Source organism: Telopea speciosissima, chromosome 6 (genome assembly GCF_018873765.1).
Source record: "Telopea speciosissima isolate NSW1024214 ecotype Mountain lineage chromosome 6, Tspe_v1, whole genome shotgun sequence".
In the NCBI taxonomy this organism is placed as follows: Eukaryota; Viridiplantae; Streptophyta; class Magnoliopsida; order Proteales; family Proteaceae; genus Telopea; species Telopea speciosissima.
The window spans coordinates 55,250,892-55,265,769 of record NC_057921.1 but is presented as its reverse complement, the minus strand read 5'-3'; the positions used below and the strand labels follow the sequence as shown (position 1 = coordinate 55,265,769).

Genomic DNA, 14,878 nt, shown 5'->3' with positions numbered 1-14,878 from the left:
CCAAATCTAATAAATCAATTCCAACTCGATTATGGAATGTATAAACCGAATTCAGATACTTTTTCCAATCATTGTTTCCTCAATATTTGTCGTCCCTGATTCCTCGACAACAAGTGAAGACATTTGCTACCTGTTAGGTCGAGAAACCGTCGGCAGATCCTTCGGGTGCCGCAACCTGCAAAAGGACCTTAGTGACAAGGGAGAACCAGTGGAAGAACCGGTGTGATTCCGGCCTAGGACTCTCCAATGCCTAAGTTAGATCTCTCTGAGCAACAGATGAATAATTAGAATTCAAAATGGGTTAATGGAGTAGAGTACCTAAGAATTTATAGTGAAGTATGGCGGTATGGAGAGTTCCAGTTGGTAACGAGTAGTCCTCGTAGTAGATAGGCGTTCCTAGTTGGTAAGATTCATCACTCAATTGGTTGCTCCCCCATGGGAGGTAGAGTCCCAGTAGGATAGATGTTATCGGTAGATAGACATGCATGCACCCTTGTATATTGGATAAGATCCTTGGTGCATGAGTCCGTCTGGAATTGTACCTCTTGTAGATAGTACCTTCAACTAGTGAGGTGATGTATATATCGGCGACGACGCTAGCGGCTTGTGTGTAGTACTTGGTCTTGGACCTTGGATGACCTTATTGGTTCTTTGCCTTCTGGGCCAATCAAGTGAGACATAAAATGGCTGGGCCTGGGGTGGTCTTCCCTCTTGGGTCAGGACACGTGGCAACTCACAATTGGCCTATATAATTTTGGTTTATCACTACCTATGGGAGATTGAATGTCCTTGTCAATGGCCACTATTCCTACCCTTCGTTGAAGAAGAGAGACAACCTAGTCTATTTTCCAATTTCATTTGCTTTTCTTTTATCATGTTGTCCTCAAATGGATAGATAATGTGTTTAAATTATATTACCAACCAAACATGACATTGGTGGAAGAGGATGTATTTTTTTCCACCTTCTCTCACAAGTAAGGCCCTCATTTAGATCCTCTATTGCTGAGCTGTCCGGCAGGGCCCTAGGGCCAAGACACAGCAAGGCAAGGAATGACTGACCGCCTTGCTGGGGTCTTGGCAGTAGGGTCCTGCCAGGTAGCTCGGCAGTAGAGGATCCAAATTGCATTTTCTTTCATATCACTTGCCAAATAAAACAAAGGAAAGTAGTTTTCAGTCCAAAAGTGTGGCCTACACCAGCACTCCCATATGTCTATCTCTCTCTTCCTCAAAACAAGGGGGCACATGTGTCTTTTTATAAAGGATGACAATTAAAAAATTCTATTATTAAAATTGATGTTGCTATAAAATAAACTTTAAAACCACAAAACTACAAAAGATAGTAAAGATATATACCACTGAGTTTCACCATTAAATTTTGAAACATGGCCAATGGGAACATTGAACCCCTCTTCTCTATCCCAAAAATTATAACTGCCACATTTTTTTTTTCAACATTGCATAACTAGTGTGTTCAATTTTTCCCCATTTAAGTGGTCCCCACCTAAATAAGGGGCGCTCCATGCCAATACTAGGGTTTGCATTGGGTGTCCACGACCACCTACTGCATGGCAGGGATCCCCGCCGTTCATCCCACGTTCGTGTCGAGTAAGCACCGGCAAAAGCAACTTCACGTCCCTTATTTTTAACATTTTTAAGCTCAATTGTCCAGTGCCACGTCCGCTGTCCACTGAATAGTCTGACTCTCTGAGTTCCACTACTTGTCGTCTTCACTCAACCCCCTCACTTCACTACTCCCCTTCCTCCCTCCCTCACCAATCGAAAAAAGGAATTGCTTCAGGTTCCAGATTTCAATACACTGCTTCCCTTCCAGAAGGAGGGCCAAGGTTCACAGCAAAAAAGAGGACGAAGAGCTTAAACATAGCTTTCACAATGCAGAAATCGTTAATAGTTTCAATCTGTGTTCTTAACGCTCTGCTCCTTCCTTTGGGTAACTTTTTCTTTCTGTGTATTGTAATAATCATTACTTGGGAATTGGGATAAGTTATTGAATTTCTTCACTGTAATACTCCTCCAGGGATGTTAAAATGCGTTGTTGGCGAAGAAGGGTTCTGTTCTGCCGCACCTGCATACACAGATTCTAGCTCGCAACCTCTCTATTGGAAAGTTACCAATCCTACACTTTCCCCTGTTCACCTTCAAGGTCATTTCTTTCAATGCTTCCTAACTTTGAGCTGTGCATTTTATGTTCATAAGAATCTGACGAGTCTAATTAACATTCATGGATTTAGTTTCATCTTTTTTTTTTTTTAACTAAACGTATGTTTGATTTGCTTTGTTGCTGATCAGACTTACCGGGTTTTACTCGTAGCATGTATAAGGGGGATCATGCTCTTATTACTCCTGAAAGTCATGTCTTCAGCCCCCTACCTGACTGGTAATTCCTTTTATAAGGGGATTAATTTTGGTCTTATAGTGGATCTTGGATAGAAGACAAGTTATTTATGAATTTATTGTTGATTGATTATGCCGTTTTTTTTTTTTGAAAAAAAAGTTCCTTTGATGAATACTATGATCACTCTCATGCACAGTTAAGAGTATTCATTAATCCATCACATGGAGTGGAGTAGAATTACTAGGGAACACAACTTTCCTCGAAGCATATCCTTGCACAAAACAATGAAGGAGACTATATTCTCCAAATCTCTAGGGTTCACAACCCTAGAAGAAACAGCCAAAAAGAAAGGAGAGGTCCCAAATCGCAGATCGGGAGAGAGAGTATAGTCTTCTACCCTTCTTCCCTTCTCTACCTCTATTTTTATAACTAATTTCGTTGCTAAAATCCCTACTGTGCTCTGATTGGTAAAAGTTGGGATCCCATTGGGTAATCCACCTAAATTCCTTGATTAACAATATCTCTAATTCCTAATTAGATATTTGCATTCAAGAAGTAGATATAACACATGCCCCCAATAGAAGTAGATTAAATACAATCAAGTCCCTCCACTTAGCAATATCACATGATGGGCCCACAAACGTGGAAATTATTATTGTCATTACCTAGTCACTTGGAATGTCTTATTTAGAGAATATGAACCATCGATTGGACACCTACATATTCCTAAACATTTAGAAAATCATTATTCATATAATATTTTAAATTCTTTTGTAAACTATTTACAAAGCATGCCACCGGGCCCATAATTTTGTCCAATCATATCCAAGCATTCTCTCTCTTGATATTCATCCCATATGGGAAGTGGATTTCATGTTGAATGTCTCTATCGTTCACAGATGAATGCTGTGAATCCAAAGCACTGATATATAGTCTGAGAGGCATCAATCGTTGGAACATTAAAACCCATAATAGCCAACTGCTGAACTGCAGCGATAAGGATCTCTCAGCTTTAGGGACCAATTAATATCTATTAATGAGAATCTTATTCCTTATACAACTGAGAGTGATCCATTTAAGATTCTCATGAGATCCAGTTCAATATACACAGATATGTATACTTACACTTGTTTCTCGGAATGACCATTCTTGAGATCAAACAGTGTGACAAAATGTGAACAGAATGCCCAGTTCTGTCCCTAGTTGTGGACACCTTTAGGTTAATACTTAAGGACAAACATCTGCCCATTAAATATGCAAAATAATCAATAATAAAAAATATAAATATGGATTTGATGGACACATTTCCAACATTATCTTATGTCATCATGGCTTTGGCAGGACTAATACGCTAGGAGCATATCTGATCACCCCGGCGATGGGCTCACACTTTGTAATGTACTTAGCAAAGATGCAAGGTCTTGTATCACTATCCCTGCTAGTTATTTCTGTAATGTATGTGGTTCTGTGTTATCAGGTCTATTGGACGGATGCTCAATATGTGATTGATTGTCCTGAATAGTCATCAAATAAATGTGTCCAATTAAAAGTTTCTGTAGAGTATATATATTCTTTATGTTTTGTATGGGACTTGATTGCCTTTCAATTTTCCAAAAAATGAAGTTTGGAGTAATGTCTCTTCACTTATATAATATCATAATTGCAAGTATCAACCAAATCATGTGATTAAAATTTAGAAATCTTAAAATGTGAGCATGTGTCATGAAGTGCTGGCTTTCTGCAGAAACTGATGCGATCCAGACTGCATATCATTATGTTCTACTTTATATATCTTGACCCTTTTTGATTGCCCTTAGCTCCTCACAAAATAGACCGCTTCTTCCAGTTTACATCCCCTTCATTGCAATTTTCTTTATTTTTTAATAATTACCCTTTTCAAAATGGTTGTTTTCTTTCTCTTTCATTTGTCTTCATTAAGGTATGTTCAGTGACATGAAAGTGGTGTATAGTAGCAGGATGCAACACCAGGTGGTTTTAGGTCTTTCAAGGGAAAAGTTCTAGGAATCTTGTGGTCCTAACTTCTAATAAATCACTTTCATTCACACCTTCCTAGACTGTTCAGTGTATATCTGTGGCCATCCAAATTGACTATTAAAGATTGAATATAAGATCATTTGTACCTTTTTTTTCCCCTTCTGAACCAGAACACCTCTTAGTACAGTGTTGCAGTTATGTGGGTGACACATGGTTTCCTTTTGTTTAGTCGGTGTGAGAAACTAGGAGACTCCGAGCGAAAGTAAAATGCCTCTAGAAATTCTTGAGCATTTCTGTGTTTGAGCATGTATAACTCCATGTCATGTATCTCTAATTGTGGTTAATGTAAATTCTTTTCGGTGATGTCATCTCTAAGGCAGTTGAAAATATGAATGTTTCGTCATTCTCTTAACTATACAGAAAGAGATTGCTCCTTTCCCCTTCTGTATGATTTATATTTATACCTTTGACCATGCAGCAAATTCAAAGTCAGGATTACCTCCAAAAGATGTCGAGAGGTAATGGCACTTTCCACAATTCATATTTGCAGAATGTGATTGCTTTGCTGGCTGTACTTATGGTCAAATGTTTTAGATGGTTAACTTCTATTTTCAGATCATAAGCATTCTTATCTTTCTTATTTCCTTTAACCTGCTTTGGTTGTTGATATATTGTGAATGATTCAGGTTCCTATTCGTGGTTCAGGGTATGGTGACATTAACAAATATGTCAGGGATGAACCACAGGCTGGTGGTGAGATTTCTTTATTGGTTTGTTTCTTTTATAGTTTTATGCACATCTTTCTTATTGAATCTTACCCGTTACCCTCTGTGTCAAATATAGTTCAACTTGCGAGATAAAAGAATTATATTTTTTGATGATGATCTTAATGTCCTGAGGAGACCTAACAGACATATTTACTACATGAGTCAGTTTTTACAGCTTCCCTGTATTCGGGGATCCTTCAAATGTATCAACTACGTGCTGCAGCAATTTTTCTGATAGTTGATTTGGAAAACTGTTTCGTATTTCTTATTGGAAAGAAATGGACAGCTGAAAATACAGGGGGGGAGGAATGCCAATATATGTGAGGGTATATGGTTGAATTTGAGTAAAAATTTTACATATGGCCAGTCCAAACCATTCCTAAATATCCAACAGCACCATACCATTAACCTTCTATGTGCCACAACAAGGTGGACCTTCTGTAGATTCTATACTAGATTCTGTCCAGGAAAACATTTACCTTAAAAATTTACCACAAAGCATCACTAGATGTTCTTGTGGATTGGTAAATTTCTGTTAAGAGTTTTTTATGCATTTAATTGTCAATTTAAACAGTTCTGAGATGTTCGTCTCTTATTTTTCAGAATAAAGATCCAAAGATATCTGATGTTATATGTTTAAATGTAGGTGGATTCATACGCATATCTTCCTGCTGGTTTTGAACATTCTCTTATGTCTAACACATCAGCCACTCTGGTGGTATTTGAGCGAAGGTTTTTGCTTCTTGTTATACCTATTCTATTTCTTTTATTATTCTGAATGTACTTTCATCATTGCTGAAGTGTGAAACATCAGCTACTCTTGCTGTGTGGAACAAAAGCTATTATTCTTCCCAATTCCCATATATGCAGTTGTCACTTGTATCATGAACTTTTTTATTTTTTTCCTCTGGTATGGTTGCGAAAGGGGTTGACCACATGATGCAGTTAGAAGTAGGGGTAATAATTAGAGGTATATGCAATATTTTATTTTATTTTATTTGTTTTATCTTTTTAGATTTGTTAATAGCAAATAGAGTTTGAGGTCATCTTTATTTCAGTTTTAGAGTTAGAGTCAAGTTTTGATTTCAGTTTTAGATTACAATTAGAAGTCTTTTATTTTCTTTAAATTCAAGGTTGTAACCAAAGAAAAAACAGTTTTGATGAATGAAATTATTTTGAATTGGAGTTCTCATGTTTGTGGAGCCAATGGAGGCCATGTAGCCTTTTCCCCTTCTTCTCAGGTACGATCTCTTACCCTGAAACCTTCTTTTTCCCTTGCTGATACTACTTCCAACCTTCTCTCCCTTCATCCTTCTGTCATTTCCCGCTGTTACCTTTGTTTCCTGCTACATCCCAACGGACAGGTTTGAGGAAGTAGTGATTGATCTCACTCTTGTTTAATCAGTTTGGATTGAGACTTTGGGCGAAGGATCCTCTGCCCTAGACGACCTAATCCCTAGGATTTTGTCCCCTAAAATCCTTCCTGGTATGATATTGAAACCAGAAACCAGAGTTGGTTTCCCTATCACCGGCCAGCGCTGTTTCAGCATCATCTTAGTGGAGTAACACTTAGAGTTTGTGTTGTGCTTGGATGATCTTAAGAGGCCGGAGTGTTACGAATTCCTACCTGAAATTTCAGGTTGAAAGGGGCTCTATCGATTGAAACTCCCATTTGAAGCAGATCTGGTATACCATATGAAGCCCATCTTGAGGTTGAAGACAGCCCTATATTTTGACAACAACAACAACAAACTCAACCTTATCCCAACTTGATGGGGTCGGCTAACATGGATCCATCAAAACAAATTAGAAAAAAAAAGGATGGAAGTAAGAGGAAAGAGGCACATCCCAGTAAGTCAGGAGAATCTCAGCTAAAGGGGGTCTGCTACATGGATCCTTGCCCTCCAATAGTCTCTATCCGAGGTCATATTTTGAGTTTTACTTTAATTCTTATTTCTGTTTTCCCAGAATTAACTCTCATTCTCTCCTTTATCCCTCTCTATCCCTTAATTTTTATTTCGTTGCTAGTTTGCCCTTTCTATACAACTTTATTAGTTATCCGCAATTTATTCCTTTTTCTTGTTAGTTTGACTTATATTAATTACAAACTTGCGATCGGTTCATGTACTTGGATTTTAATTGCTTAAGTGGGCCCCTAAGTGATCCGAACTGGGTTTTCTTGAACCCCAGATTGCAACTCCACATCATTTGAATGTTGTTTAGCCACTCAGAGGTATTGATGTAGACACTTGGACCAGATGAGGCTTTTGGCTTATTTAACAACTTGTGTAGATGATGTGAGCAGTCTGCTATTAGCGTAGCAAGTTAATGACATTATAACTGACTCAAAGCCATGATGATTGCCTCCTCATTTACATGGCAGCATGATGTTTGGGCTTTGTTGTACAAGGCATGAAGAACTGCAGTTCATTCATCAGGGACTTTTAGTCGCATGCTCTTCATTGTTGTCCTTGTCAAATAATACGATTCACCATGAGACTTTAGATGTAGATTCACTGGGTTCAATAAACTCATGCTGGTTGGAGCTACAACAGATATTCTTGTCACCTTGTACATGTCAGTATGCCATAGGGCTATAAATACCTCCTGCCTCGTTGAGAGATTGGTTAGCTTATACTGGGATTCCTCCAGGCGAGGTGACTTCTTTTCTTTATCACAGCCCAATCTGTACTCCCTTATTGTTCCTTTTATCCTTTTGGCCAGAATCATGTTATCTGCCTGGAATTTCTGGAAAAGCTTACTGTTCCCTCTAGATACCAACTTATAAAGTCCTTATCCATATTCGAACTCCTCAAAAAAGATGATGCTACTGTATTTATATTAATATTAAGGGTGAAAAACTGTAAGCACTAAATGGGTGATATTTATTAAAAACTGACAAAAAAGTAAATGGATAATGAGTCATAGGCCATGCTTCATCTTTGCCAATAAAGGAGATGTTACTGTTTTAATATAAACATTAAGAAAAAAACTGTAAGTGAAGATCTGATGCAGCTCAAAAAAACTAGAGAGTTGAGAAAAGTGTAGGAGAACAAAGACTAATTTTTGTTTAATAATTATGGACAAGCCAAATACAAGAAAACAAGGGTCAGAGAGGACCAATTAACTCTTGGGTCTTCTAGGGACTCACTCACCAGTCACCAGTAGAGGATCTCTAACTCTAATGAGGCTCTCAATGGCACACCCAAAATCACAAAGTAAAGCACATCAAAATTATCTTCTTTAATACCAATATATATATATATATATATATAAGTTCTCCCAAGTTAGAGCATGCATCATCCTGCATGCCTTCTATGGATCCAAGGGCTTAACTTTTAGGAGCTTCAAGGCCAGCATAATTTCCATATCCAACAAAGGGGCGTCTAGTGACGTTGATTGCCTTTACTCAATTGCAACTAGTACATTCTAGAGAAAATCATCTGCCTATATGAGATTAGATTTTGTAACATGGTTACACCATCATCCAACCAGAATCTGCAAAATAGATCTTCTTCATTCAATGTCCAATATGATCATGAAAGGTGTCGAATTAATCGCTAAAACTCGAGTACTAGTTTTCTCTCATCTTGGGAGAATGATGCCTTATATTGATCATATTTTATTATTTATTATATTTTATGATGTAGTCATGACATCACGAGCATTAACCGTTCATTTTAGTTTATGATGTAGTCATGACATCATGAGCATCAACTGTTCAACTCTCCTTCCCTCTCTCCATCTCTTTCATTTGATGACATCACTCTCTCACCCCTGGCATTTATTGCCCATCACATCACCCCCACCAACGTCTCTCTCCCTCCCAAGGCGCCCTTCCAACATTTCCTCAATGACTATATATATATGGTAGTTATCTGTGTATCAATCAAATGTGAAGTTTCAAAAAAATCACAAGATAAATTTGGGCCTTCCATTTTTATATTTTTCTTAATCTCAACTGTCTTTACCTACTCAGAGTTGGGAGAGTGCACATTAATGTCTAGAGTACTGGTACACATGTATAGACATACACGGGAAGTGTGCGAATAGAAAAGGAGGTATTTGATTGAATTAGACTCTGAAATTTGACACGTGGCTAATCTAGACCATATCCACTCTATCCAATGGTCATAATGGAGATATCATCTATCCACGCGGCAAAATAGATGCCTTGTGACATTTGGAAAATAACAGACCTTTGTGACAATAATAATTCGCCATATATATATATATATATATCTTGGTTTGAATGAAGGACTTTTTTTTTTATGTGTGTACTTTGTACTTTAGGTGTGTCATTTTGAGCGCCATTTTGAGTTAGAGGTCCTCTAGTAGCGAGAGAGGGCCACACTTGGGTGAGTCCTCAAGAGACCCATGAATTAAATGGTCTCTTTGACCCTTGTTATCTTTGTGCTTGAATTCTCAATGAACTTAGTGTTTGCTCTCCACATCTTCTCTCAATTTTCTGGTTTACTTTGAAAAATTGATTTGAGCTGCGTCAAGATCTCAATGCACAAACTGGTAGGCTTTGTTGTTTTGTATGCTTAGCTGGAGTTTGAATGAGGTTGATGTAATATGTTTATGAAAAGGGTCTCTAGGATGACTTTCTTCCAGATAGAGTAGGATTGACAGCATGATTTGAGCCTCATTGAGGGCTCATATGGTCAATCTGAACCTTAGATAGGTATCCTGGATTGGCCACTTGTCACATTTTGTGTGCCATCTGAACAAAAATGTCTTAAGTTGTCATGACATTTTCCCCTTCTATTTTCATCTGTCCTAGTTTTTCCAAAACATTAACTTTTCCCACTGATTTCCCATGCTTTGCTAGTTTGCTTAGCCTTGTGGAAAAGTTAGTTTGGTCTCAAACTTAAAACATGTGAAGGGATGGCAGGGCCTACCTGTGCAGAAAATTTGGTGCTAGATAAGCTGATACTCGTCAGATATGGCTGATGTTCTTGCCAACTTTGGCTGGACAAACAGTCTCCCCAACCCTCACTCATAATTTTATTGTCTTTTACTTTTCTTGTGTATTTCCTTGGACTTATTAACGTTTGTGCCTTTTTTGTCAGAGGTTTCCATTTAATCAATTTTCTGTATTGTTGTTCTACTATCATTTTTATTAATATGGAGTGACATGAAAGTCTGTCATACACCTAGGTATGCTAATCTGGAAAGTTTTATCCCTGAGCCCGTTATTGGTTCAACGGACATGCAGCAACTTCTGGAGACTCCAGGAGAGGTATGATTCCTCCTATGCTTTTAGACTTCGTTCTGTCAGCACAAGGTTGATCTGAGGAAATGTACTTATAAGAAATGTTCACTTTCCACATGCTTAATTAGCGGCCAATTTTCTGTCACAGTCATGTTAAAAGTTTTTCCATTTGGATTTCTTGAGGAATTCCTCCAGAAATAAGAAAATGAAGCAACAAAATTTATGTCTGCACTATTTTATAGTGGTCTTCACTAGACTCTATGTATGTGGGCCTTGATTTTGCACAAGAAAGATGTAGACTCCATAAAGGCTACATTTGGAATATGTATAGATCTCTCTTATACAGGCAGCAGACTCAGATAAACTGAATTCAATTTTCTGGAGAAAACTCTTTTGCAAATGAAATTTCATGTGTATTATGTGAAAAGGTAGGAACTTATACAGCTCCATGGTGAGGCAATGTACCATAGGGTCATGTCCCGTCTTGATGATTGGGCTTCATCACTTTAGCTCTAGATTGACAGTTCCAATACATATGTGCTTAACCAATTAATTGCCTTGTACAGGGGTAAAACCCCATCATCTATGAGGGCCGTGCTGGCTTTCATTGTGAAGCAACTTACCATGGTATGCACTAAAACATGAATCATGAATTTTGCCAATTACACCTAGATTGGAAGCCCAGGTGTTGATTTTAACCGTGCAATACAGAAGGTTACCTCTTTTATGGAGTGGAAAGAATTTTTTTACAAAATAAATATATTTTATGGAGAATGGATTTCTTTTGTAGATATTTCTCTCTGAGATTTTGAAACCCCATCTATTGTATTTTCTTTTTCCTGAATCCAGTAATAATTTCGTAAAAGTTTCATATTCTACTAACGATTCAACAACTTCTAACCCTGATATTTTTATATAAGCTTCATTGTTAGAATCATTTTTATTATTCTTTCCCTTTTAGATTTTTGCCTAGTTTATCCATTAAAATAATTCATGCCTTGTTTGTTAGGTATAACATGCTATTGTTTGCTCTTGACATTGACTGCCTCAGGTTTTTGAGCTCAGGAAACTACTGCCTACCTCAGCTCCTTATGACTTCAATATCCATGTGAGCCACTTTATACCTAACATGATTATTTCCTTAGATATTTGATGCTTCTGCATTTTTACAATCATGCTCAGTATCTTCAAATCAAATTCTTCAGCTTGTATCATTTAGGACATAGTTTGGTTGACCTAACTTAAACACTATACAACCCAAGGGATCTTGAAAAAAAGCTATGATTCTAAATCATATAGATCTCTGGAAAGTGGTTGACCTGAATTAAATTTTAGTTGTGGCTGATCTGGAATCCTGGTTGGGATTGGTAGAGGTCATTTGAGTCCAATGTGAATGATGGATTAAATGAAGCAGGAATAGGAGCTCTGCTTCAGGTCCTTAAAATATGTAGATAGATATTCTGGAACCATTGTGGGTAGAGGGCGATTTGAAAGCACGAGGAGAAGAATGACAATAGTGTCAGGATGGATACTCACAAACTGTGGAGTGAGTTGGCTAGAGAATGGTGAGAGAGACAGAGAGCTGTTCTCCATGTTTTTTCTTGTGTTCGTCGACATTATACTGCAAGAAACCAATTTCTTGTTTGCAAGTGTCTGTTGTATACTCAATAAAGTAATAAACCTTGGACCTCTTTATTCAATGAGACACAGAGGGAAAAGAAAAAAAAATAAATGTAGACCTGCTTTGACTGAATAAATTGGAGATTATGCCTCATCAAAACTTCTTCCCCACAACTCCTTTTATGCCCCTGAAAATTCTGTGTGTGTGCCCAGATCATGGATTTCCAACCTGGAGAGTATCTTTATGTGAAGGTATGCTTTTCTTTCTGGCTAGAGGAAATGCTTTTTGAATGTTGTTTTCTGAGTCCATTTTCCTCAGCATAATATTTATGTTGGCCAGGAAAGGTGAACTAAATAAATTCTATGAGTTTGCTTTTTTATTCTTTGCAGGAGGTCCATTATAATCAGCATGGCTTGTTGCTTTTAGAGGGACAAGGCATCTATCGCTTGGGTGATTCCTGGTAAGATTGTCATCTGAGAGATGACACTTCTTGTGATAATCATGTTCATTTACCTACCTGTTTCTACAAGGCATATTCTTTGGCAGTTGAAGCGTCCTAACTGGTTTATCCCCTACCTGGGAGGGTGGAAGAAAGGGATCCCTTACATTATCCTTATACAATTAATAGTTATATCAGCAAATGATGGAGCCTGATGGAAAAAACTGATCCCTCACATTATTGTTCTACAATGATACTTATATGAGCCAATGATCAAGCTCGATGGAAAAATTTATGTGCATCATTGAGAATAAATGCCAAGACTGTCTCCTCTAATAGTACCTGTATTGTCCCATTGTGCCATGGAAAAAGTTTGCATGTTTTTCATCTTCTTCTTCTAGTTCCCACTTCACTTCTGCACAGTAGATTACTTGATTCACCAAAATGCAGTCATTTCTGAATACTGTTTAAGAGGGGACAAAAAAAATATTTCATTCCAATTGGTCCAGTTGGTATTTCCTAATCTCAGATTAGGAAATTTACTGCCTTTATTAACTTTTATTGATAGATTTGATGGTAGTTTCCTTCTTATCATGCTAGTTACTTCTTGATGAATGATATAGAAGTTTGTCTTGTTAATTAAGGGACTACTAGCTTTTTGCTCTGGTCGGCCAGATTTAATGGCACTGTTAACTGTATCATGAATGAAGATTTTCCAGCCAAAATGCACTCCTAAGAATCAAAAAGATAATCTTGAATTTTGGAAGCATTGGGGGGATAGCCATATTGATGATGACAAACAAAGGTGTTCAATGTACATTATTTCCATTTGGACAAGCTTTTCTGATGGTATATGGACACATCTAAGAGGTCTAATACACTGAAATATCCAACCAACCAAGCTGGGGGAGTGGACAGTGGCCTTGTCCATGTCAGGTCCATAGCCAATTGGATGGTGGAATTTTATGTAAAAATGAGGCAAGAGAAGATTCACCAATGGGCACATCAAGTAAGGCCTCTTTGGCTGAAATATCCCTCAGCGTGGGGGTGGAGTATCACATATCTAGACTCCTCTTGACCCTGCCACCTTGCACATTTAAAGATCTTGTGTTTTTCTGGGGAATAAATAAATTCATTACCCAAGAGAAGGAGGACTACAGCAGCCCCCAAGGGGAGAGAAGGAAAAACCAAAATTACAACTACACAAGAGAACCTGAGCCTCTAGCAGAGGAGGCAAAGGTTTGGAGGGAGACACAGGGAAGACCCCAGGATACAACAATTATGCTTTTGTTATTGCATGCCAAACTGATAAAAGAGGGGACAATCAAAATTGATTGTAACAATTATACTTGTCCTTATTAAAATTTCATGTACATTTATGGATGTATGCTAATGTATGCATTTCCTTTAAAATTTTTTTTTTGTCCATATATCTGTTTTATCTTGCTCCACTTACTAAAAGTTCTCTAGTTATTCTTGATTCCTAATCACATTCATCGAGAGATTTATGTGCTGAGGGAAATATTACTTTTAGATTAGGAAATTGGCTCTTCTGCTTATTCTTTTGAAATGGTTGTTGCTTCCATCCCTATTTTCTAATATTTCTCGATTTCTATTGATAATAGGTACCCTATACAAACAGGTGATGTAATTTGGATGGCACCATTTGTTCCACAGTGGTAAGTAACAATATCTTACCATCTGTAAATCTCTATATGGAATGGTTGAATTGCAAACCATAATATATTCTGCTTATGTTTTCAGGTATGCAGCACTTGGTAAAACTCGGTCCCGATATTTGATTTACAAGGATGTAAACAGGAATCCATTGTAAAGTTTGCAATCAGCAAAATGCAAGACAGAATTGTATTTCATGATATGATTTCAAGGACAACAGAACAACTTGTGTTCAAGACAGTATGAACTTGTCAGAACCATAGAATCACAATTTCTAATTGTAGAAGGTTGGGCTGAGCTTTCCATTTGTCTATTTACTTTTAAGCGAACTGGTGAACAACTCTACAATTCAGTGTGTATGTCTGTATCATACTGCAGTAAGAAAGAGCGAGACTTAAACATAGTAGGTATCAGATTTTTATTTTCCTTTTTACTTGACAATTATCCGAGAAATAGTTGATTAATAATGAACAAATAGTAGCAAAATGCTGTGTTCAAATGTCAGATTGATGTGAAATTTGGCATCGGTGCATCCCTGGGGCTTTTTGTTGTTTCCCTTCCTCCCTTCCCCCTTCAATTAGACAGTTCTGTTTGGGATTGGGATTTTTTTATTTCATGGGGGTGGGGGGACAGGGTGGTCCTTTCGTGCGTTCCTCTGTATGGGTGCAGGAGTTGCCCAACCAGGTTGCGTTCTTTTCTCTTAAGATTATTTATATTGAAGGGAGAGGGTTGGTATGCCGCTAGTTTTTGATAAGCTAGCGGCACACACCAATCAAAAGGCTAGATATAGGAGGGTAAGAGGGTTTTT

General features: G+C 37.7%; 1 protein-coding gene across 2 annotated transcripts; it reads left to right on the top strand.

Moving 5' to 3' along the window:
- The first annotated feature begins 1,780 nt into the window (after nt 1-1,780).
- Nucleotides 1,781-14,240, top strand: LOC122666213 ((S)-ureidoglycine aminohydrolase). 2 transcript variants are annotated; one of them, XM_043862364.1, is made up of 13 exons: nt 1,781-1,945; nt 2,033-2,161; nt 2,308-2,395; nt 3,695-3,771; nt 4,827-4,866; nt 5,035-5,101; nt 5,762-5,847; nt 10,279-10,360; nt 11,385-11,441; nt 12,167-12,205; nt 12,344-12,414; nt 14,019-14,072; nt 14,158-14,240. In XM_043862364.1, the coding sequence occupies exons 1-13, from the start codon at nt 1,891-1,893 to the stop codon at nt 14,225-14,227; spliced, it is 915 nt and encodes a 304-aa protein (XP_043718299.1). In that variant the 5' UTR covers nt 1,781-1,890; the 3' UTR covers nt 14,228-14,240. The 2 variants fall into 2 exon arrangements, with proteins under 2 accessions (XP_043718299.1, XP_043718298.1); XM_043862363.1 differs by having other exon boundaries at nt 1,781-1,948; nt 2,036-2,161.
- The last annotated feature ends 638 nt before the right edge of the window (nt 14,241-14,878 follow it).